Source organism: Crocodylus siamensis, chromosome 15, assembly GCF_052110815.1.
Source record: "Crocodylus siamensis isolate JL-2025a chromosome 15, ASM5211081v1, whole genome shotgun sequence".
Classification (NCBI taxonomy): Eukaryota; Metazoa; Chordata; order Crocodylia; family Crocodylidae; genus Crocodylus; species Crocodylus siamensis.
The window spans coordinates 30962347-30987923 of NC_143409.1; the positions used below are offsets into that span (position 1 = coordinate 30962347).

The 25577-nt window shown below is 46.5% G+C and overlaps 1 protein-coding gene across 1 annotated transcript in view; it reads left to right on the forward strand.

Moving 5' to 3' along the window:
• ACSBG1 (acyl-CoA synthetase bubblegum family member 1) overlaps nucleotides 1–25577 on the forward strand; it is a 70731-nt gene that overhangs the window by 17289 nt on the left and 27865 nt on the right. Inside the window, exons 3-6 of the mRNA XM_090028536.1 lie at nucleotides 3471–3688; nucleotides 5795–5883; nucleotides 6907–7027; nucleotides 11282–11362. Of these exons, the coding sequence (XP_089884662.1) occupies nucleotides 3471–3688; nucleotides 5795–5883; nucleotides 6907–7027; nucleotides 11282–11362 (509 nt within the window). The remainder of the gene's footprint in view (nucleotides 1–3470; nucleotides 3689–5794; nucleotides 5884–6906; nucleotides 7028–11281; nucleotides 11363–25577) is intronic.

Genomic DNA, 25577 nt, shown 5'->3' on the forward strand with positions numbered 1-25577 from the left:
GGGGTGCACCCAAGAGTGTTAAGGCAGTTGGCTGATATGATTGCAGAGCCATTGGCCATCATCTTTGAAAACTCATGGTGATCAGGAGAAGTCCTGGATGACTGGAAAAGGGCAGACACAGTGTCCATATTTAAGAAAGGGAAAAAGGATCCAGGGAACTATAAACCAGTCAGCCTCACCTCAGTCCCTGGAAAAATCATGGAGCAGATCCTCAAAGAATCCTTTTGTAAGCACTTGGAGGAGAAGAAGGTGATTAGGAACAGTCAGCATGGATTCACCAAGGACAAGTCATGCTAGATCAACCCGATTGCCTTCTGTGATGAGGTGACTGTCTCTGTAGATGCAGGGAGACCAGTGGATGTGGTATACCTTGATTTTAGTAAGGCTTTTTATACAGTCTCCCACAACATTCTTGCAGGCAGGCTAAGGAAGTACAGACTGGATGAATGGACTGTAAAGTGGATAGATCACTGGTGGGAACATTAGCCTTAGAGGGTAGCAGTCAATGGCTCAATACCTAGTTGGTAGCCAATGGCTCAATGTCTAGTTGGCAGCCAGTATCAAATGGAGTCCCCCACAGTTCAGTCCTGGGGCCAGTTTTGTTCAATGTCTTCATCAGTGAAGTTTGCAGGTGACACCAAGCTGGGGGGAGTAGTAGGTGCACTGGAGGGTAGGGCTAGGATTCAGAGTGGCCTAGACAAATTGAAGGATTATCCTGAAAGAAATCTCATGAGGTTCAACAAGGACAAGTACAAAGTCCTGCACTTAGGATGGAACAATCCCATGCACCAGTACAAGGTGAGGGCTGACTGGCTTGGGAAGCAGCTCTGCAGAAAAGGACCTGGGGGTTACAGTGGACAATAAGCTGAATGTGAGCCAACAGTGTGCCCTTGTTGTCAAGAAGGCTAGCGACATACTGGGCTGTATTGGTAGGTATGTTGCCAGCAGGTAAAGGGAAGTAATTATTCCCCTCAATTCAGCACTGGTGAGGCCACATTTGTAGTACTGTGTTCAGTTTTGGACCCCCCACTACAGAAAGGATGTGGACAAATTGAGAGCATTCAGCAGAGGGCAACTAAAATGACAAGGGGACTGGGGGACATGACTTTTGAGGAAAGACTGAGGGAACTGGGCTTATTTAGCATGGAGAAGATAAGACTGAGGGGGGACTTAATAGCAGCCTTCAACTACATGAAGGAGGGTTCAAAAGAGGATGGAGCTAAACTTCTTCTCAGAACAAGGAGCAATGGTCTCAAGTTGCAGCAAGGGAAGTTTAGGTTAGATATTAGGAATAATTTTCTCACTAGGAAGGTAGTAAAACACTGGAACAGGTTACCCAAAGAGCTGGTGGAATCTCCATCCTTGAAGGTTTTCAGAACCTGGCTAGACAGAGCTTTGGCTGAGATGGCCTAATTGGTGATGGTCCTGCTTTGAGCAGAGGGTTGAATTAGATGACCTCCCGAGATCCCTTCCAATCCTAACTTTTTATGATTCTTTGATTCTTGTCACTGCCTGTCTGACAATACATGGACCCATATGTGAACTTTGCATGCGCTATGGAACAATACAGTCACAGCTTTTAATCTTTGTCTGCATCCCTCTCCTCCTAGACATCAACAACCATAGGGTATTTCCCTGAAAAGGGCAGGTTGGCTTGCTGGCAACCAGAGACAAATATGGTGTGAAAATAGCGAGAGCAAGCAGCGAGTGGGAGAATTTATCCTACTAGCTGCATCTGTACATGTGCTGAGGTGTTCCATGTACAGGCAATTTTCCCAATCCCAGCATTTGTCAGTTAATACATTCATTTTTTCCCCTAATGTTTAATATTATTCTGTGAAGCAGTTTTGTGAAAAGGCTCTAAGTTTAATAGTTCATGAAAGCTATCTTAAGACTTTGCTTTCTGCTTTGTTTTCTTACAAACCAACCAGGCTCCAAAAGCATTAAATCTCTCTCATGTGCAAAGAGCTTATTTTGTTAAATTTTTGTTTCTTAATCTTTATAAGATAAATCACTGCATGTTAAGATTTATAACAATTCATGCCAGAAGCTAATCTGTTGTTCAGTTTTAATCCAGTGCTAGGAAGAGTGTAGTTTTGCTTAGGCACTCTCCATTTTCTTGGGTAGTACAGTTGTTTCTAACTTAAGAGCACTTGCTTTAAGATGGAATTAGCTGCTAGAAACAATATGCCCAAGAAATGAATGAAGAAATTACTTATTACTGTATTTATGTCATGATGCACATGCATCAGCATATGATATGAACAGAATAAATAAGAGAAAAACAATAGGCAAATAAGTTAAAATATAATAATAAATTAACTGACAAACTAAATTAACACAATCCTATATAAAGTCCAAAAGGCAGCAGCAGCTCCAAGATGTAATTATGAATATAAGAGCATTATTCTAGATAAGTACATCTATTAACACAATGTTTTTTAACATAGCAAGTCTACACGTTAAAATGTGGCAACAACTCTAGATTAATTTTAAGTACAAGTGGGCAAGTTATGATTACTGGTTAAAAAATCATCAGTGCCCTAACGGTTGTTTTTTTACTATGAGATTTCTGTTTCTGTAGGTCAGTAGTTCTCAACCTTGTTAAGCTTAAGACACCCCTGGTTAGATTTAAGGCTCCCTTTGTTAAATGTCTCTCTCAGAAAATGCCATCTCTTAATTTTCACTTTTTTTTATAACAGAAAAATAATAGAGCAATTCTTCTGTTGCAGAAAACTCAGCAGCTTAGCAGCAGGAGCAGTTCTGGGGCTCCCCCTGTACATGGGTCAGCCAGGGACAGCAGCAATGGCAGACGGGGAGTGCAACCACACCACTGCGCCCCTCTGGATCTGCCTAAGCTGCGAGAATGATGGCATCATATACTGGGCAGGGAGGTATGGACAGGGGCCAAGGGAAGAGTTGGTGAGGGACAGGAGCAGGCCCTGGGGAGGGAAGATAAGGACAGAAGAGAAACAGGAGAAGCTTGGAGGGAGACGGGGAGAGTGTCTGTAAGCAGTAGAACATACTCCCTTTCACATCCTGGATGAAACCATTAGTCTTTAGTCTGAACACTACTTTGATTTTCCAGCAAATGCCTGTGAAAACCATTTGCAGTTTGTGTCTCAGTCCTCCCACTTGTTTCAGGTCCACATACAATTGTCTACTTCCACTCTTGCGTCAATTAGTAGAGGGCTGTGCAATATACCTAATGATCCTGCATCCTGTGAATGACTCATGAGGGGCAACAATATGGCTTTACCTAGTGACATTTTTGTTTCTTCAGTTCTTGTTTTCTAACAAAAATAAGCACATAAGAATATCTAAGGTTTCAAAGTCAAGCACTCAAAACTTCCAGTGTGATCTGATTTCCTTTGACTTCTTTATGTACATTAAGATACAGTCTTTATATGACCAGATGCTATATTTTACTCTGATGTAGTATTGTATCTTGATAATGCTTTGCCTTTCAGAATCATTATGGACTACATATGCCAATGGTGTGGTCAAACTAAGAATAGATCCATCCTGTTCACAAACTCCACTAACAGTTCATCAAATGTTCAAAGAGTCCATGGAAAAATATGGGCCTCTCAATGCTTTGGTCAGCAGAAAGAATGGAAAATGGGAAAAGATCACATTTTCAGAGTATTATAGTCTTTCTCGGAAGGCAGCTAAAAGCTTCCTGAAGGTAAGAGTAAATGTATTAAAATAACAAATGCCTCAGAAGGAACATTCACTTATAATAGGTTAAAGGCAGGGTGGCCTTAGAGACTAACTCATTCAGAAAGGCTTAAGCTTTCATAGGCAATAGACTACTTCATCAAATGTTAGCCTATTAATGAACTAATGAAGTTGGCTGTCACGTACAAAAGTTTACACCTTTCTGAATTGGTCTCTAAAGTGCCACCCTGACCTGCTTTCTGCCTGACTTCTGCCTGACTTATGTACTTTGTGATAAATCGAATATTTATCACAGCAATTCCCATATATTATCCTGTCCAGACACAGCCTTCTTAGATTAGCAACTACACCATTCAACCACCAGAGAGAACTTTTCAGACTATTACAGAAAGGCTTTTATCCTGAAATGTCTCATTTTATTTACTTTCCGTGTAAAAGAGGTACATCTGATGGCCCTAATTACCTTAATATCCCAATATTTCTCAATTGCATAGCAACTTCAATTTCTGTGATTGACCAAACCAGTAAGAAGCAGCTGAGAAATATTTAATAGATTATACTTTTTAGTTGTACACATGATAGCTATTTTTATTATTATTTTTAATGGTAGCTGATGGTACTTTGCAACTGTGGTTGCAAAGATGTTAGAAGAAAAAAGTTACAAAGGCAATCAGCAAGAAACCAGCTGGGAAGTTAGTTACAGGATGTTATTCACAGAGAGGGGATGCTAGAGTCCATGTAAAGTTCTTTCTGGAATCTATACCACAGATTGGTGGCATGGGCTTTAGATTTTTTTCAGGTGCTGAAATGTAATGTAGGTTAGTTTTTAAAATAGGATAGAATTTAGTACACACTTTTTGGAAAAGTCCAAAGAAGAATAAATCCAGCAGTGTTTGGCACAGGTAGCATCAGGTTGGCGGTGTATAATACCAGGGAAAGTTGCTTTCGTACCTCCCTTCCATTCTGTTCTTTCAGGGCCAAAGGGAGGGGTGGAGAGTGGACATGGAACTTTTTCTCTTTGAAGGCCCTTACATAGAGACAGGGCACAACCTCAGACATTTTGCTTTTGAGCATAAAGAGAACTCAGTTTTACCATCCTGGAGAATACAAATTAAAACATCGGTGAGGGCTTTAATTCCAATGCCAGGTCTTCCCAAATCTATGCTAGCCCAATGGGTAGGTTGAGCAAGCGGAAGGAACATATTGCATCATTCCAAAGAAAGTTTCATAGTTTCTAGGGTCGGAAGGGACCTGAGCAGATCATCTAGTCTGACCTCCTGCCATGGCAGGAAAGAATACTGGGGTCAAATGACCCCAGCAAGATGTTCATCTAGTGTTCAGGGAGCACACTTCACTCTGTTCCTCAGAGATCCTGAAGTAGAATTCCTTCAAGAACAGTATCAGGGCTTTGTAACTTTGTCACCGTCCTCCCTCAGAGCAACGTACAAAATCCATGTAAATCTGATCCCAAGGAAAAAGAAATATATAAGGATTTGGGAAACGTTATAAGTAAGAGATGATCTAATAATAATTGTACTTCTAGTTCATGTTACAAAATCCTATTTTTCAATATTTTTTCATAGAATCATAGAAAATTAGGATTGGAAGAAACCTCAGAAGATCATCTAGTCCAACCCCCTGCTCAAAGCAGGACCATTCCCAACTACATTATCCCAGCCAAAGCTTTTCAAGCTGGGCATTAAAAAACTCCAAGGATAGAGATTCTACCACTTCTTTAGGTAACCGTTCCAGTGCTTCACAGTCCTCCTAGTGAAAGAGTTTTTCCTAATATCCAACATAAATGTTGGATTTGAATAAATGTTTTTTTTCAGATCTTCCAAGGAACAAGGTTGAGCAAATGGGTAGGGAGTTCGGGGGTATGGGAACTGCAGACATTGCTTTCACTGGTATTGTGTACATGTTCTATTATATTTTGCAAAGGTGCCTAGAACTATGGGCAGGCACTTTTAAAATATGTAGATAATAAATAAATCAAATTTTTCCTCTGCATGTATTTGGGTGTGGGGGCTATGTGCATGTGTACAGGTGCACTGAATCTTTCTCTCCAATATGCTTGCATTAACTATCCCAGTGTTTACTGTTTCATTTTAAGCTTGGTCTTGAACGATTCCACAGTGTAGCAATTCTTGGATTTAACTCTCCAGAATGGTTCATTTCAGCAGTTGGAACTGTTTTTGATGGGTAAGTTTTTTGACTTGTTCTGGCTTTAGGAATAAATGTGTTCCAAGGCAATGTTTGATTCTATGGTATAACTACAAGGATAGAAACATTGTGGATTACAGTGCCCTAAGGTCTGAGTTAGTGGCCCCAAAAGTTGTCGTATAGTATTGCCTCATTTTGAAATGTAACCATGACGTAAATTATTCTAGATCCCATTGTGTAGACAGTCAGATCATGGAGCTCTATTTCTTTCTCTCTGTGCTGTGTAAGTAACCCAAAACCCGACCAATTGAACTTATTTAATACAGGTTCAATTATGGTAGTCACACAGAACGTTTAGTATAGTACAGTCTCTCATCACTAGTCCTAGAGAGATGGGGACCAGAGCCTACCACTTCTGACAGCACAGTAGAACCTGCCCATATGCTGGTTTTTGGCTTGATGCCACAGCAGAATATGACATGGCTGAAATGACAAAGGAAGCACAGACAAACCTACATTTATCTTCTCTGGTGTCTGTCTGTATAATCCCAATAACTGCTGTTTTTCAACTTAGTTTATCTTGGATTGTGCCTACATCAGCAAAATTCAGACTGACATTTCACCCTCAGTGGAGCCCTATCAATAGCAGAAAGTAGCAGAGGCTGTAGTATAAAGAGGATGTAACCCTTTTTGCTTCATGGTCTAACCATACTCTCAACTATGTGGTAGGTAAAATATTGAGCTTTCCACCATTGCCTCTGCTGTTGTTGCATCAGTGTTTTTAATTTAGGCAAAACGGACACCTCAAACAGCCAGAGTGATGGTGCTGGTTTTTTGCTAAGTGCTGTATTCTACTTAGCTGTTGATATTCATGTGTAAAATACCAAAGTAAATAAATAAATAACATTTAACAGCCATGACTCTGCTACACCACTGTGCTTACAAGTGGTTTTCATACCATCTCCAATTTCTCCTCCCTTTTGAACATGTATAATATAAAGGGCAAAGTGCATCACGTGCTTAGTATTTCCTTGCTTATCCCCCAAGTTTGCTTTGTTACAGAGGAATTGTCACAGGAATTTATACGACCAACTCACCAGAGGCTTGTCACCACATTGCTCATGACAGTAAAGCCAATATCATTGTGGTAGACAGTCAAAAACAACTGGACAAAATAATGCAGGTATGAAGAGGTTGCTATTGTAACTTGTCTTGTAGTTCCACATAAAAACATAAGAATTGCCATTTACTGGAACAGATCATAATCTGTCTTGCCCAGTATCCTGTGTCGTACAGTGTCAGAGAATGGAGGTGGAAAGGGAGAATGAACAGGGTATGACCAGGATTTTTCCCTCATTCCTCTCCCACTTGCAGGCTCCAGCATTTATGGTCTAGGAAGCTCTGAATTAGAGGATGTACCCCTAACTCTCATAGTCAGAAGCTATTGATAAACCTTTCCTCCAAGAATTTGTCTAGTCCCTTTTTGAACCTGGTTAAACTGTCTGCTGCCCCAACATCTTGTGGCAGTGAGTTCACATGCTATGTGAAAAAACTTTCTTTTCAGTATTAAACTTCCTTTTACAATCCATAGTTCTTGTATTGTGAGAGATTAGTAAATAATACATCTCTATTTACTTTCTCCTTGCCATTTAGTATTTCGTAACACCTTACATCCTTCCTCAAGCATCTCTTTTCTAAACTGAATATGAGCTTAGACTCTTTAGTCACTCCTTATATGGAAACCCTTCCATATGGCAGGGCTAGTTATTGCTGTTGCCCTTCTCTGAACTTGCTCTAGTTCTTCTGTATGAGTGGAGGGGGGAGACGGGACAAAATACAACCTGTGGGCCAGGTCCAGCCCACCAAGCGATTGGATCCGGCCTGCAGGCAGGCACCCACCAATTAACTGGATCTCACCTGTGGCTGCTCCTGCAGTATTCTGCATGCGGCCAAGTCCCACCCATTCCCACCCAGGGCACTTGTGCTGCACTCCAGCCAATGCCTCCCAGCCCCAGCCAGCAGGCATAGCTTCCTGGTGGCACTCTTCCTCCAGTGGTTCCTCCTCCTCCTGTCCCTACTGTGCTGCTCTGGGCAGAGGAGGGAGCTTCAACCAGACTACTCTTGACCCAGTGCACAGGGTTCCAGCTCCTGGTCACTTTCTACCCACTAGGCCACCCGGTGGGATGAGCAAGCAGCCACCTGTGGGTGAAGTGGGTGGAAGACAGCCGGGAACTGGAGCTGGAGCCTCGTGAGCTGAGGCAGGAGCTGCCTGGATGCAGCTTCTCCCAACCCAGAGTGGTGCAGCAGGGGCATGAGGAAGAGGAAGAGCTGCTGGAGACAGGGGGAGCCATGCAGCACCCAAGCACCTGCAGCTGTACCAGGAGAAGCCCTGCCAAGAAGCTGTGTGTGCTGGCCAGGGCCAGGGTCAGGAGTGACAGGCATGGGTGGGACCATGGCATGGGCTGCCCCAGGCAGGAGCAGGCAGGGCTTGGCCCTATGAGCGCCATGGAGTCAGTTTCAGGATGGACGGGGGAGAGTGCGGACTGTACCTGCACTGCCCAGGCAAGCTCTGCAGCACACTCCTCCTGCCCCTGGGCAGTCCCCCAAACCCACACCCACCCATCTCCCCACACACACCCCCGTTCCTCACCCCCACCTCCCACACACAATATACAAGTGTAAAAATTTATTTTGAGCTATTATGCAATCACCTCTTTGTACTCTACTCAAAATACATAAATCAGGACTTTTTTTAAAATAAAATTAAAATATGTTATCTGTTTGATTTTTAGTATGTTTTGTTCTTTATCTGTAATTTATTAAAATGTTATCTTCTGAAAGATTTTAAATGTGCTCTCAGCAGTTCACTAAAACTCATTAAGTGGCCCTCCAGCAAAAATAATTGCCCATCTCTGTTCTGTATCCTTTGAGGATTTATCAGAAGCACTGACTTTGGAGGACAAAAATATCAAATTTATTGTTGTATTGCGGCAATTTAGAATTTCTCATTAGAGCAGGGAAAGAACTAAGATTTTTTCTTGAATAACAAACATTTATGGGCATTTGTACATGATACGGGGGTTTAATTCTCCCTAAATTGAAGCGGGGGGGGGGGTTTAAAAACCCCGCTTCAATTTAGGGCAAAGTAAACCTTTGTGTCATGTACACCCATGTCCACCTGATCCTTACCTGCCTCTTGAGCAGTGGGGAAAGGAAAGCAAGCTGCTGGCAGTCAGAGCAGTCCCTGAGCTGGGGTGGGGGGGCGGCTGGTGCTTCCCTCTGCAGCAGTAGTTGCCGCCCCCCGACCCCAGGCAGCACCTGCCCACAGGCACCCAGCTCGGGCAGTGCCGGGGGGTACTGCAGCCACAGAGGGAAGCACCGGGCCCTTGTGCAGCTCAGGCAGGCAGGCAGGCTCCCTGCTTTATTTTTTTTCCTTCTGTAGAGCCTGTCTTCCCGGGCTGCTGCCAGGCTGCCTGTGTGGGCTGTCTGCCCAGCCCCTGAGCCGCACGGAGCCCGGTGCTTCCCTCTGCAGCTGTAAGGTAGAAAACTAAAACTCCATGGAGGTGTGTTACTTTGCAGCACCCCAGTCATTTGCTGTGTCCCAAAGTCATTTAAGGCACATTACACTGCCAAATGTGCTACAGCAGCTGGAATTAATGTGCAATACGCTGCTGAATGTGCAAACAGCAGTGCCGTTAAAGTGGTGCAAAAGACATTTAACCCGCTTTAAACCTGCTTTAAAGTGTCATCTACAAACGCCTTACAACATTAGCTACTCAAGAACCTGAATCATTGTTGCAAGTAGGGTGCCTGTAACAGTGGGTTGTGTAGTTCGGATTTTATCTGGTAGAGAACATACCAAACATTACCAAGTTATATGATAAATAATTATCTTCTGATGACTATAGCATCATGCCCTAATTCTGTTTCTGATGCCTTTTCTCTGAAAATGGTTGAGAGGGTACAAATTATTTTCAATTCCAATTTCACTAAATTACTAATAAAGATTACTAGTGACTGACATGATGAGCCTTCATCATGAGCTTACCCACTTCATGTGACTTGGGTTGGGGTTTCAGGGAGTACAGTGAAACCCTCTTATAATGAAATTAATACTTCACAATACAACTCTGCTATCATTAGAGATTCACTGAAATCATACATTGCTTATTGTAGGAAAATAAAGTGGGGCTTTCATTCAATCTGAAATGAACATATAATAATTGCAGCTCATCACAGAAAAGGTTATCAAAGATTTTTTAATACATACATTAGGTATGTCTTTCCTGCACTTGTGAAACATAATTTATCTTTATTAGTTGTGATATCTTGTACTGTAATATTTTCTTTTGACTGGAATGTGTTTGCCACAATTCATGTAGCAGAGTAGATGATATGGTTCTGGTTATTAGTTACAGTGCAGATAACACCTGAGCCAGCAAGAACTGTCAGTGATTTAGAGCTTTTTAGTTTTAGCTGCTAGCTTTTTCAAGAGGAAACTGAGACTCAAATTGTTTTTAAGACTGTAGGTGTATTATTTAATAATATAAAATAATAAATGTAATAATGTTACATTTTAGTTTTCCATGAAGCAGTAGTGACTCGACTCAAATTGTTTTTAAAACTGTAGGCTTATTATCTTAGTAATATACATATGACGGTTAGCATGGACGTATAAAAGCGATTGCTGTTTATACTGGTCTCACCAGTTCAGTCGACCATAGTTCAGGTCAAAAGCATAGAGGGAACTATGGTGGGTAGGCCACTGAGAAGCAATTCAATGTTCTGACAAGTAAAAGCAAAATATGAAGAAGGGAAGTGAAAGAAGCAGTTATTAGCATCTACCTGTGAAACTGTAAACTTACATTACTACAGACCAAATCCTATACAGATATTCTCAGAAATCATCAAACGGCCTTTTAAAACAGTAAATACACTATGTACACTTATATATTACATAATATATCTTAAATATAATAAAGTAGGAATTCAGGCAGAATATTTTCTATAACCAGCTTAATGAAAGTTTGGTTGAGGCCTGGTCATTTTAGAGGTCATTGGTGTCTGTGTGACAAACACCATTGTGTGACAAACGCTTGCAATCAGTTCGCATCCTGTCCACAAAGCACTGCTCTCACTGGATGTAATGTAAAGGAAGAAGGTATTTTAAATGATCAGGAACTTATTTTGCATCTTTGTCCAATGCAGTCTGGTTGTGGTAGTGTTCAGATATGAAGCCTATTTCTTGTCCCAGTTATTTTCCTGAGAGGTTAGGTTGACTTCAGTATGGATGAGTATAAGGATGAGGATCTTGCAGGAAGCTCAGGTTTCTTTGTAGACCTCTGTCTAACTCAGTATTTTGAAAGATTTTGTTTGACCTTTTTCTTTAAATAATACATGCATAATAAATTATACACTTTTTTTTTTAATCCAACAGATCTGGAATCATTTGCCACACTTGAAAGCTGTTGTGCAATACAAAGAATCTTTGCCAGAAAAACTTCCCAATTTATATACAGTATGTGAATCCTAGAACAGAGTTATAATTCATAATGATTAATTTATTATATACATTAATTTTATTTATTTATGACTTTCTTCTATGTTTTCCTGTTTGCTGGCAGATAAAAATGTTCTTAGGTGTGTGTACTCTTCAAAATACTTCAGTATAATTTTTTATTGATTTCGTTTGCCCTGTGACTTGCTAATTGATACTTGATATTTGAAATTAGAGCTGCATTGTTTAGCATGTGTATTGTTTCTCTTACTTGACTGAATTAACTTACTGGGCTTCTGGTGAAAATACATACTTATAGGACTGGGTTATTGGTTGTATTTGTGTTGGTCTAAGGACATAGGCAGGCAAGGTTCTTTGGGTAGATGTGATATCTTTTATTAGACCAACTGAATAGTTGGAAAAAAATTCTTTGCACAAACACCCTTCTTTAGGCATTGGAAGACTCTGCTATTGTCCTGTTGTTGTTCTTTTGTTCTGAGTTCTCCAAGGTTGTTCTGAGTTCACCCCTCCATCAGGCTGTCTCTTAAATACTCCAGCACCAACATTTATTTTTGGACACCATAATCAATATCCAAAATGGTAAAATACAAACCACCATATACAAGTGTGGAAAACTGGAGACTGCTTACCCAGGGTGTTCCCCTGCCCAAGAGCACATGCCCAGCTGTAGCAGCATAGCCACACTACAGCAAGAGCTCCTGATCCACCCCGGCTCCAAGTAAGACAGATTGGCGCAATTAGGTGGCCGAATCTATTTCTGGGATGGAGTGGGGAACTGGAGGGGAGAGAAGGAGTGAATGGTGAAGACGATACAGGCAGGTAGGGCTGTAGCCACCCACTGCCCGAGACTGAAGTCCCTGGGAACAGGGTGTGGGGGGATGGGGTGCGTCACTTACCGTGAGTCCCCCAATCCCCAGATGGCCCCTGGAGAGGAGGGGATACGTATTGGGCCGCTTCCGCTTCGCTGCTCTCGCCTGCCACGACTTGATGGAATTATGGGGTTCACCTGTGGCGGGAAGCTGGCGGTCCACTTGAGGTATCCTACCTCCAAAGTCCAGGGGTCCTGAGGGCTCCTCCTCCCCTACACCCTCGCCCGGTCCTCCGGGTGGGGAGCCTCCGTTAGGGCTCCCTTGTCTGCGTACTAGTCCTGCAGTGGGGGGGGGTACCCTCGCACTGCTGGACCCTCACCAGGAGTCCTACCAGCACCTAGTCTCCCTGATGCTGATCGCTCCACTAGTCCTGAGGTGTCTTTACCTCTTGTGATTCACTCTCTAGACCCAGGGGGGCTACCCGGTCTGCCTCCCTGCCCGCGGGTCTTCTTCTGCAACCAAGCGGCCCGCAACCGCCGGAGAAGGGTCCCTCCATCCGAGCCTCCCTTCCCGGTTCCCTCCGGTGCGACGGCCACTGGCCCCTTTGGTACCTTCGTCCCGTTGGGGTTCACGGCGGCCCCGGTCTCTGCCGCTTCCTGCCTGGCCGGCTCCTGCGGGGTAATCCTGGGCTCCACAGTTCCCCAGGCTGCTGCCGCGGGCTTCCGCTGAGTTGCTCCTGGCTGCGCGGCTGCCTGCCTCGCTGCCGCCGGTCCCTGCCGCCCGGCTCCCGGCTCTGCGGCTCCCGACCCCGCCGCCTCCGGATCCCCGGCTCTCGGCTCCGCCGCCGCCGGATCCCCGGCTCCCGGCCTCACCGCTGCCGGCTCCCACCGCCTGGCACCCGGCGCGGCCGTACCTGGCTCCGCGGCTCTCGGCCTCGCAGCTCCCGGCCTCGCAGTTCCCGGCTCCGCAGCTCCAGGGGCAGGCTCCCGCCGGAGCCTTCGTCCTCCTCTGCTCGGGGTAGGTGGTCTCCTTTTATCTTCCCAGGCTGGTCCCGCGCCGGCCCGGTTCAAGTTCCGGGAAGCTTTAAATTCCCGGCCAGACTTCCGGGTTGGACCCCGGAAGCTGGGCGGAACTCCGGGGTTCCCCGCTCGGGCCTGGCCCCTCGGGGTCCTGCCCCCCTCACACAGGGCAAGAGACCAATATGGTCTTTTGAGCTCAGAGGAGCTCTTACAAAAAAAAAAACACACCCAGGAAAGGAGGGAGAAGAAGGAGAGACACACTCTCTTTCCCGTTTTTTTGGGGTGTTAATTGGCTGCTGTGGGTAGTCAGTTAAGCCAACGCAGCGGCAGTTATGAGTGGAAAGAGGAAACCCTTCCGCTTGCTCACGACTCCAGCACCCAACTGTTTGGGTTAAACCCGAGTCAAGGGGAAAGGGTGTCCTGAGCCCTGTTTGTGGCGAGGTGGACTTCACTCAGGCCAGCCGTCACTGGCCTCCCACCTGCCTCCAGGCTGCCGCCTGCCTGTCTCTCCTGCCATGCCTTGTTGGTAATTTATTCATAGATGCTAATAAGCGGGAGGCTGCCCATTTCTTGCCCCGATGCTAGGGGCACTATCTGGGGCTCTGATCCTTCCCTACACTGCAGCCCAAGCCTTGCAGATGGCATCCAGGTGTTAACAAGCACCCCAGCCCCACACTGGGCTCCAGAATCATCCTGGCAGGACCCTCCTTTAACCCTCCATTCAGGTGGCCTATGTCACCTTTCTCCAGGCTGCCAAGCTCCTCGTAGCTGGCTCCTCTCTCAGGCATGGACCCCCACTTGGAATGTTTGGCCATACACAGGCCCTGGCCTCATCTCAAGGGCCAGTCGGGGTCCCAGGCCCCCAACCCTGGGTGCCCCTTGCAGTGGGTGCCTGGCCCTTTTGACCTTCGTCCTGGTCCCAGCATGGGCCAGTTGAGGGGGCACTCTACCTCTGGCCTTACTAGCCCCACACTCTCTCCAGGTCCCCCTTCCTGGATGTGGGGAGCTGGGGTACCTTACACCATGACTGGTGTCCCAGAGTCTCACAGGGGACTCTCACTCCCCCCCAGGGCAGCAGGTCATGGTGCTACTACAGATGTTACATTTTGACCCACACTCTTCCTCCCAGCAGTGAAGGACTTACTGGGGTCAGGACTCGCCTCTCTCGCACTGGGGCTGAGCCCCCGTTCACTCGGCCTCCGGCCCAAACCTCAGCCTCCGGCATCCAAAGACTTACCTGGGCCTACTCCCCTTGCTTGGGGCTCCACATTGCCTCCCTTGCTTGGAGCTCCAACACTCTGCCCCTCACCTGGGGCTACTGATCTCGACCCCCTTCCCTGGGGCTACCCCCCCTCACTGGAGTTCCACAACTCAGCCCCCTTCACTGGGGCTCCGAGGGGTGGGTTTGCTCCCGGGTGGGCTCAGGTGGCTGTAGTCGTGCCTGGCCCCAACTCTCCCCCTCAGGGTTTTGTACCCCCGCAGGGCTCAGGCGGCCTTGGCTGTACTTGTCCCCACTCTCCCCATCGGGGTCTTGAACCCCTGCAGGGCTTAGGTGGCCGTAGACGTACCTGGCCCCAACTCTGCCTCTCGGGGTCTCATACCCCCTCAGGGCTCAGGTGGCCTCAGCCGTACCTGGCCCCCAGCTCACCCTCTTGGGATCTCACACCCCCACAGGGCTTAGGCGGCCATAGCCAGGCCTGGCACACACTCTCCTCATTGGGGCTTGCACCCCCACAACTACCTCCGATGAAACGTAAACCCACCCAAAGGTGAGGGCTAGGGTTAAGGTGCCCCTACCCGCCTTTCACCGGCGTGGTAACTGGCCTGGAATTTCCTGGGGGCTCCTGCACCACCAGGAGCCCCACCAGACCACCCACTCCCAGCAGGGTGAAGTTTTAGGTCATGCCCAGGACCAGGAGCCTCCTATCCATCCCCTACAGCTCCTGCCTTTACCTCCAGATGATACCAGCAGCCCTACACCCAGGCAATCTTGTTGCCTGGCCTGCAGCAGCAAAACTGCCTTGTTTATATGGGCAGCCCCAGGTTCAAAATGGCTGCCCTCATCAGGCACCTGGTGGCTGCCAGCATTATGCTCTTAAAGTGGCAGGCACCTACGGTGCCCTGCCACACTCTTCCAGGAGAAGAGAGCTCGGCATTAGGAAGGAAGAGAGAGATGTTTTCCTTTTGTCTATTTCGTGGTGTTAATTGATTGCTGCAGGCAACCAATTAAGCTGGTGCAGCGGCAGTCACGAAAGCAGGAAAAAAAGAAAAGAAAGAGGCCCCGCTCACCCGTAAGGCCGGCAGCTAAACCTGAAGACAGGTGAGGAGAAAGGGCTGTTGTGAGCCCCGGCAGTCGGAAGGGGAATTCAGCGTGGAAGGCAAGTTTATTTTTCTTTTCCTTTTTTTTTTCCTGCCAGAACTGGCCCTGGCAATGCGAACCAGGTGCCAGTCGTTGTTGGTTTGGGGAGTTACTACCCCTCCCCACTTTATTTGAACCATCAAAGGCATGGCAGGTGAGATGAGAGAGAAAGAGAGAGGACCAATCCAACTACACTGGCTCAGGTCAACATATACTGGAAACGGTGAATGTCAACCAGGCGCAGAGGTGCGCGCCCGTATTCAGTGATAATCTGACAACAAGAAAACCACAGACCAACATATATATCTACACAGAACCAGCAATCACCTTAAACGCACCAAAAAAGCTGTAATTTACATCCAAGCTCTCCAATACCACCGAATTTGCACTGAGGAGAATACCTGCAATCATCACCTCACAAATCTTAAAAGGGCTTTCACCCGACAAGGACATTCCTCCGGTCAGATAGATTGCACTTTCAAAAGAGCCACCTGGATACTATGGGAAGAATTGCTGCAGTACAAAAAGAAAATTCCCACGAATCGCACACCATTAGTTATGACATACCATTCTTCCCTGGAACCTATACAGAAAATCCTCCAACAGTTGCAAGAAGACCAAGTTCTTAAAGAGATCTTTCCAGAATCACCCATCCTAGCCTTTAAACAAGCACCAAACCTCACTAACTTCATCACCAGAAGCAAACTCCCTGTGACCCAAAACCTACCAAATTGATCCAGAGCATACCAGGACAAGAAATGTAAAACCTGCTAAAACATCTCCACCATTCCCACCATAACTATACCCCACAACAGAACCATCACCATTCCTAGATCTTACACCTGCACCTCTAGAAATATAATATATCTCACCCAGTGCACCAAATGCCCTGATGGAAAATATGTAGGAGAAACCAAACAACAACTGCATACCAGAATGAATGCATACTGAAGATCTATCAAAGACAAAAATATCCAATCACCTGTAGATGCACACTTCTCACAAGACAATCACTCCCTTTCCAATCTCTCAGTTCTAATCCTCGAAGGGAACTTACAAAATACCTTTCATAGATTAGCCTACAAACTTTACTTCATAGTTTCATAGTTTGTAGGGTCGGAAGGGACCTGAGCAGATCATCAAGTCCAACCCCCTGCCATGCCAGGAAAGAGTACTGGGGTCAAACGACCCCAGCAAGGTGTTCATCTAGCTTCCTCTTCAAGACCCCCAGCATAGGAGCCAGCACCACTTCTCTTGGAAGTTGGTTCCAGATCCTAGCCGCCCTGACAGTGAAGTAGCGCCTCCTGATATCTAGCCTAAATCTACCCTCTGCCAGCTTGTGACCGTTATTCCTAGTCACTCTTGGTGGTGCTTGGGAGAACAGGAACTCCCCCAAGCCTGCTGGTCCCCTCTGACTAGTTTGTAACAGGCCACTAGATCCCCCTCAGCCTTCTCTTGTGGAGGCTGAACAGATTCAGGTCCTGTAGCCTCTCCTCGTAGGGCCTGCCCTGCTGCCCCCTGATCATGCGAGTGGCCCTCCTCTGGACCCTCGCCATGTTGTCCGTTGTCCACATCCCTCCTGAAGCGTGGCGCCCAGAACTGGATACTGTACTCCAACTGCGGCCTGACTAGTGTCGCGTAGAGGGGAAGGATCACCTCCTTGGACCTGCTTGAGATGCATCTGTGGATGAATGACGAGGTGTGGTTGGCCTTCCTGACTGCATCCCCACACTGCCGGCCCATGTTCATCTTGGCATCAGTGATGACTCCAAGATCCTTTTCTGCCTCTGTACTGACGAGAAGGGAGTTCCCCAGCCTGTAGGTATGGTGCTGGTTCTTCCTCCCCAGGTGCATCATCTTGCACTTGTCAGTGTTGAATCCCATCCTATTCTCATCTGCCCACCCCTGTAACCTGTCTAGGTCTAATTGTAGCCTATTCTAGCGTGCCCACATCCCCCCACATCTTAGTCTCATCAGCAAATTTGAACAGGGTGCTTTTTACCCCCTCGTCCAAGTCGCTGATGAAGATGTTGAACAGTGTGGGCCTGAGGACCGAGCCCTGGGGGACCCCACTGCCCACATCCCTCCAGGTCGAAAATGACCCATCCACCACCGCTCTCTGGGTGCAGCCCTCCCACCAGTTGGTGACACGTCTGACTGTGGGTGTTGACACAATAGCCCCCAGTTTCTTAATGGGAACGGGGTGAGAGACAGCGTCGAAGGCCTCCAAAAGTCCAGGAAGATGATGTCCGCTGCTACCCCTGCATCCAGCAATTTGGTGACCTGGTCATAGAAGGCTACCAGGTTGGTCTGACAGGTCCTGCCTGTAATGAATCCCTGTTGGTTGCCCCTAAGCATAACCTCCCCTGCTGGCCCCTCGTGGACATGTGCCAGAATAATTCTCTCAAAAAGCTTACCCAGGATCCAGGTAAGACTAACTGGCCTATAGTTTCCCGGGTCCTCCTTCCTCCCCTTTTTGAAGATAGGAACTACATTGGCCCTCTTCCAGTCCTCCGGCACCACACCAGAGCACCACGAGTGCTCGTAAAGCCGTGCCAGGGATCCTGCAATGACCGCAGCTAATTTCCTCAGTACTCTGGGTTGGAGATCATGTGGACCAGCTGATTTGAATACATCCAGTCCCTCCAGAAGTTCCCTAGCTAGTTCCTTACTAACCCTTGGCCTAGGTACACCTCCCCTGGGGTCTAAGTGGGGCCCAGAAGGAGGTTAGCTGTTCTGGTCCCTGCTCAGGAAAACGAGGCAAAGAAATCATTAAATATGTTAGCTTTGTCGTCTGGTGTGACGACCAAATTTCCTAGCGTGTCCCGCAGGGGCCCCACGTTACCCAGAACCTTCTTTTTGCCCCCTATGTATTTAAAAAAGGTCTTCTTGTTGTCCTTGATCTGGGAAACTAGTCCCCGTTCCATCTCTGCCTTGGCCTTCCTGACTGCTCCCCTGCATCCCCAAGCAACCACAGTATAGTCCTCCCTGGTGATGGCCCCTCCCTTCCATTGGGTGTGCGCCTCCCTTTTAACTAGAAGACATTCCCAGATGCTTTTGGTGAGCTATGTGGCTTTTGCACCCTCCTGCTCCCTTTGTTCCGTGTTGGGATCCCTTTGGGCTTGGAGGATTGTCTCCTTCTTGGACACCTAGCTCCCCTCCCATCCAGGACCTCAGTGCTTCCCTGACTATTTTCCTTAGCTCACTGAAGTTTGCCCTCCTGAAATCTAGGGCTGCTGCCTTGCTGCAGGCCTTTGCCACCTTGCGCTGGATGGTGAATTCCAGCAGGCGATGATCGCTGTCGCCCAGGTGGTCGAGCACCCGCAGCCCCCTCATCAGGTCATCGCCAGTGGCCAGCACCAGGTCCAACAAGGCGTCTCCCCTGGTGGGGCTGTGCACCTCCTGGGTTAGATGGAGGTCCTGTATTCTGGCTAGGAACCTACGTGAGCGGTCAGACCTGGCTGACTGCTCTTCCCAGCAGATGTCTGGAAGGTTCAGGTCACCCATGATGACCACGTCCTTTGACCTAACTACCTCCATGAGCTGACTTAAGAATTCCTCGTCAAGCTTTTCCCCTTGGTTGGGTGGTCTGTAGTAGAACCCCACCATTAAATCTCTTTCCCCTCGACTGCCTTGTATTCTAATAAATATTTACACTTAATAAATCTACTGGATATAAAAAATCATGGACTTAATATAGACATCAGATTTATGATACATTATAACCTACCTGACATCTGATTCACCAGTCTGCCTGATGCTGACCATTTGCATTCCTTCACACATTTCCCACCCCCTCCCTCTGCAACTGCTCTCTACCCGTTGTCTTCCAAACTTCCACTCATTTACATTTTCACAGACTTCTTGTCACACTTTTAGATTCTTTTCTACTTTGGAGAACGCAGAACAACACCAGAGTTTCCCAGTTCCTGAAGAATGGTGTTTGAGCTGGAAAGCTTGCAAATAACCTTTTTCCAACTATTTAATTGGTTTAATAAAAGATACCACATCTACCCAAAGAAGTTTGCCTACTTATAGGAAATGTATTTGTATGTTATTTGCCTGGTTCATCTGAATACTGAATTGAAGCCAGTTATATTGGATCCAGGATCTAACAATTGCCTATGTTCTCTTATAGTCTACAGCCAATATTTTGTGTCCTAAGAAAACTCCACTTTTGATAATCTGTCGTGTTTGTCATAAATATTTTTATTGAAAGGTAATAGTTGAAGTTAAGTAGTTCTAAATGTATAAAGAATAAAACATCACTTCTAGTTTCTTGGGGTCTTTCTTAGATCTTGAAATATTTTGGTAGTAGAATAAGGGAAAAAGCCAGGATCAGATGTACTGCCTGTTTTAGACCTCAGATTGAAGTAATGGAGAGGGAGGGGGAAAAACAGGATTTCACAGAACTTGATCTGAGTGCAAGAGTTTTCTCTCAATTTTCTTTTATAACCTCATTGAAAACACTTTTCTAGTATCAATATAAAAATAAACCTGTTGTTAGAAACTGACTGTAAAACAAGAATGGAATTTCCTTACCCGATTTAATTATCCACATTGAATGAATCACAAAAAGTATAAACTATGAACTGTAGAGGAATGTCATATACTTTCAGTTTTGACAATCTAGCAATTGAACAGAAGCAAGGCAAAATTGTTAAATGTGTTTTAAAATATTTAAAATTTCTTCTCTCTGAAATAGGAAGCATCTAATAATGCAAAGTCATCTGGTTTAGAAAAATGTGCTATACATAATGTGGAACAATAACAGATAAAATGCCATTTGTGATGTGTAGAAGAGCTTAGTTAAACTAAACATTACTTATTGAATAATTGTGAATGGTAAAAATAAATTGATGCAGAATATTCAGCTGCTAAATTGTAAGTGCCTGAAAACTTTAGGCAATCAGGACTCGTAATAGAGATATCTTTTATTAGACCAACGATTTTTGCAAAAAAAAAATTCTTTAATTACAAACTTCCAGACACAAACACCCTTCATCAGGCAATGGAGAAAAGATTGTAGAAGTTCTCCTGGGTAGGAATGAAAGTCCATATTTCATAGGATTTCACAGACGAGTCAATAGATGGAAAACTCTGGGCAGTCAGTTCATAGCTGGTATAGATTCTCTCACTTCCTGTGAGGATGTATGATGATGCAAATTACCTTGAAACAAAGGCAGGAGCAAGATCTCAACTTTCAGATGGTCACAGTTGCTTCCTGTTTGGGAAAATATGAAGATTTCATTAAAAAAATTGACTAAAATTCTATATCTTCCATGTGTCAGGTATCCAGGTTGTAGCCATATTGGTCAAAACCAATACATCTATGTAAGTTCCTGTGGCATTCGTTTGTGCGCCTAGCTCTTAGGGACCTCTCAGGTTTTGTGGTTTTGTTGGGATCTGGATGGTTTGGTGCTTGAGTATATGCCTTGGAAGGCCTTCAGGGTGGTTCTCATCTGCTATGTCTTTGATGGAAAAATAATTTATTATTGGGAGTAAGATGTTATGTCCTACCTTCCCTGAGGCTTCCATAACCAGGATAGTCCAGTTTCCCAATTCAGGGCATCACCTCCCCTGCACCCCATCTGATGCCATCCTTAAGGTATTATCTTCTGCTCACCTCTAAGATGAGCTCCAGAGCTGTTTTGTCTGGTCTTGGTTGTATTTTTTGGCTTCAAAGGAAAAAATAGACCATCACTTTGGTCTGGGTTCCCTGTTGTAGCAAAGACTTGCTAGCAGTCTCAGCTACTACTGGGTTTATCTTATTACGAGTGATGTCCTTGCTCCTCTGTTATGTTTATCTTAGTCCAGACTCTTGGCTCTCTGTTCCCCTTGCAGGGTCTCTGGCTATCCAGTCCTGTCCAGAGGTGTCTTGTACCCACACCTCTTCTTTAGGTAAGTCATTTAGCCCTTGTGGGCTTTTCCTTTCTTTGTGTGCCCCCTCCTGGGGCACCCACCACTGCTCCTCTCTGGAGCTTCCTCCTCCCTGGAGGACAACTTTACAAGGTTTTTCTACATACCTTGAGGTACCAATGCAACTCGTGATCACTGTGATGCTGGGGTGGATGGAGCGTCTCACAGGAGTGTGAGGGGGGGCCTTCCACATGCTCAGCAGTGAACCTGGAAGTGGACCAGAAATACTTCCGGTCCACTTTTGGGTCTGCCAGAGAGCATGCGATTGGCTACAGGGGGACCCCGGGTGCCCCCCCTCTGACCCAGGCGGCACCAGTTGCCGAGCCAGGAGGGCGCGGGGCAGCCCCCAGTGCACTCCCAGACCAGAAATGCTTCTGGTCCACTTCTGGGTCTGCTCCCGAGCACACTGGGAAGTCTCCCTTGCTTCTGTGGGACGCTCCAAGCGCCAAAGCAGCGCAGCATTCATGAGCCCCTGCTACCTAGAGGTATGTAGAAAAAACATTTAAAGCTGTCTCTATGTCCAAATCTTTGAATATTTTTTAATCTCTCTGAATCGATTAGGAGGGTTCTGATTTGATCCAGAGAAATTAAAGGGTCCCTTGATTCAATTTGGATTCGGAGATTCGGCCACCAAATCAGGCCATATCTCTGCCAAATTGAATCAGAGATCGAAGCTTCGCACAGCCCTAAATCCTGCCCTTATGAGGGTCTGGGCGCAACCATATCTAAGGTGGCTTGGACAGCTTTACCCACTACCCATGCTGTTACCACAGGCCTGTCCCAAACTGCTGTCTCCTCACTTCTTCCGAAATTGCAGTCCATTTCCTCCATGCCTTCATTTGCTTCTAACTGATCCTTTAACCTGGGCTGTCCCCCGCAGGCTTCCATCTCTCTTGTGGGCCCAGGGAACATTCCTGGGAGATGTGTCTGGACCTTCCACATCGGTAGCATATCACCCCATGTCTTGGGTATCTGGTTGGTCCAGACCACATTGTGTCATCTCTAACTTGGCCTCCGGTACCTTCGTATCCCCTTTCCTTGACATGATCCACTTCAGATGCTGCAAACACCTCAGCAATTCTCAACGCCTCTTCAGCTGTCTTTGTGTCTCATCTTTGAGATCTTGCACGAACTGTTCTAATAAAATCTGGTTCACAAGAGCAGCCCTGTCTATCTTTTCAAATGGAACCCACTTATTCAATAGATCCTTCAGGAGATGCATCAGGGTCTGAGACTTTCAATCGTCCTTTCCTTTTCAGGCTCTGAACAACCTCCGGTAATGCTTGGCTGTGAGTTTCAAGTGATGTAATATACCTCCTTTAACTCTTTTGTAATCATAGGCCTCTTCCCTGGGGATCACCTGATATGCCACTTGAGCTTTCCCTATAGTTAGGGATCCTATTTGACTCACCCATTGTAGCTGGTCGAGCCCCATTTGTAGCACTGTCCACTCAAACGATTCCATATATGCCTCCACATTGTCTTCCCTTGTCATTTTGTGCACATGGAAGGTGGTCCAATTCCTCTGCATCAATTCCTGTTGTTGCTGGACTTCCAATACTTTTGTGACAGCGTGTAACTTTTGGCTCAGCAACTCGACCTAGTGTGTTAGGTTCACTTCCATTTGTATATTGGCCTTCAGGGTTGCTTTCTCTTGGTTTTTCCCAGCCAATGCACCAATTTGTAAGTTCCTGTGGCATTTTTTGTGTGCCTAACTCTTAGGGACCTCTCAGGTTTTGCTATTTCATTGGAATCTGGATGGTTCGGTGCTGGAGTATATGTCTTGGAAGGCTTTCAGGTTCGTTCTCATCTGCCATGTCTCTGATGGAAAAATCATTTATTATTGGGAGTAAGATATTATGCCCCACCTTCCTTGAGGTTTCCGTAACCAGGATAGTTCGGTTCCCGATTTGGGACTTTGCCTCCCCTACACCCCGCCTTACGCCAACCTTAAGGTATTATCTTCTGCTCACCTCTAAGATGAGCTCTGGCAATGTTTTGTCTGATCTTTGTTGGGTTTTTTGGCTTTAAAGGAAAAAATAGGGTACGGACCTCACTTTGATCTGGGTTCCCCGTCATACCAAAGACTTGCTAGTAGTCTCAGCTACCACTGGGTTTACCTTATTACAAGTGATGTCCTTGTTCCTCTATTATGTTTATCTGGGTCCAGACTCTTGGCTCTCTGTTCCCTTTGCAGGGTCTCTGGCTATCCACTCCTGTCCAGAGGTGTCCTGTACCCACACCTTTTCTTTAGGTAAGTCATTTAGCCCTTTTCCTTTCTTTGTGTGCCCCATCCTGGGGCATCCACCACTGCTCCCGTCTGGAGCTTCCTCCTCCCCAGGGCTTTCCTGGCCCCACTGGAAGCCTCACTTCTGGTCTCCTCCCCTTGTGCTTATTATCCCTTTAGTGTTTATTATAAAGAAAATGAACAGAGATAGGAGGCATGGTGTGTGCCACATTGCTTTATTTTATGTATTCCCTTTATCTTCACCCTTGGATCATCATACAGTAGTGCAATTCAAATGATCAGGCTCCCCACGGAGCTTTTAACTCTGCCCTAAGGGGCCAGTACCAGCATACCGCCATAAAATGGGTCCATGCTGGGGCGGGAGCCAGCTTCGGCTCTTTCTGGACTTGTTGTGCTTTTTCCCATTTTTTTCCTCTTTCATCGCTGTGGCATTTTTCCCCACTGCGGTTTTGCTCCCACCGGACTTCTGATTATCTCTGCATCCCACTGGCTCAGGAACTCTTCACTTTGAGGTAAGTTTTGCATCAGGGCCTAGCCCCTATCACAGGCTGCAACCTGGATACCTAAGAACTTTACAAAGGAAATGGCATTAAGTTGACATGTTATGCTCCACAATTAGAAAATATATCTGAAAACATCACTGATCCAGGAACAGATATGTGACCAAGTACATCCATGGAAGGGTGTAGTTATTACACCAGTTGTGATAAGAACATATGGTAGTTGCTGCTGTTTGTTTTCCATACAGGAAATTTGGAGATCAGATCACCAAAGGCAGAGATGGATGTTTATTAGTTTTGAGATCAGAGATAGGAAGAGGTATCTGTGTGGCAGGTAGACAGACAGCTGGCATAATTGTACAATGATTATCTGTTGCTGTAACTAAGAGAAACTCTGACTTCTCTGGATGACATTGGTTTTCAACAAGCAAATCTACAAATCAGTAGATGCGTGTTATAAGCCTGTGTGAAGCGTTAAGTATTCGCTTTGGATTCGGATTCAGCCAATTCAAAGGGACAGCGATTCAATTCAGAGATTCAAATTACTATCCTGATTCGATTTGGCTGAATCAGGTCCGTAGATTCGGTGCCGCTTTGGAGATTCGGCCATAGACTAAACAGACAGCAGTCCTCACTACACTGGACACAGCTGCCTCCAAGTGGTAAGTCCATTGTGCTGGGCAGAGCGGGGAAGGAAGGGCCATGCAGGGGGTGCAGATCAATGTCCCCACAGCGAGGGAGGGATTGGGGCTTGGGCTGGGACAAGCTGCCCAGCTTGGGGGGGGTGGGACTTGGGGGGGGGGAACAGAGGGGTACGGGATGCAGGCACAGCAGCACTGGGAGTGGGGGCTATGCCCTGCTGCCGCTTACTCATCAGAGTGGGGGGTGCAATGCAAGCATGGCTTACTCCAGGCAAAAGGGAGCAAGCAGCAGCAGGGCATAGCCCCTGCTCCCAGTGCTACCATGCCTGCATCCCACACCCTCCCGCACCAGCTGGGCAAGTGGCAGTGGGATGTGGGTGCTGCCACCACTTGTCCAGGTGGGGCAGTGGGGCATGGGATGTGGGCAAGCGGTAGCAGTACCCACATCCTGCGCCCCTCTGCCCCATCTGGGCAAGTGGCAGCAGGACATAACTCCCACTCTCAGTGTTGCTGCGCCTGCACCCATGCTCCCCTGCCCCCCCGCCCATGTCCTGTGCCACCCCACCCCAACTGGGCAGCTTGTCCCAGCCCCAGCCTCAATCCCTCCCTTGCTGTGGAAGCGTTGATCTGCCCCCTACCACACACACACACTCCTTCCCTCCCTCCTTTAGGAAGCCATAAAGGGTGTCCATAGCCATTCCACATTTTGGAACTGTGTTC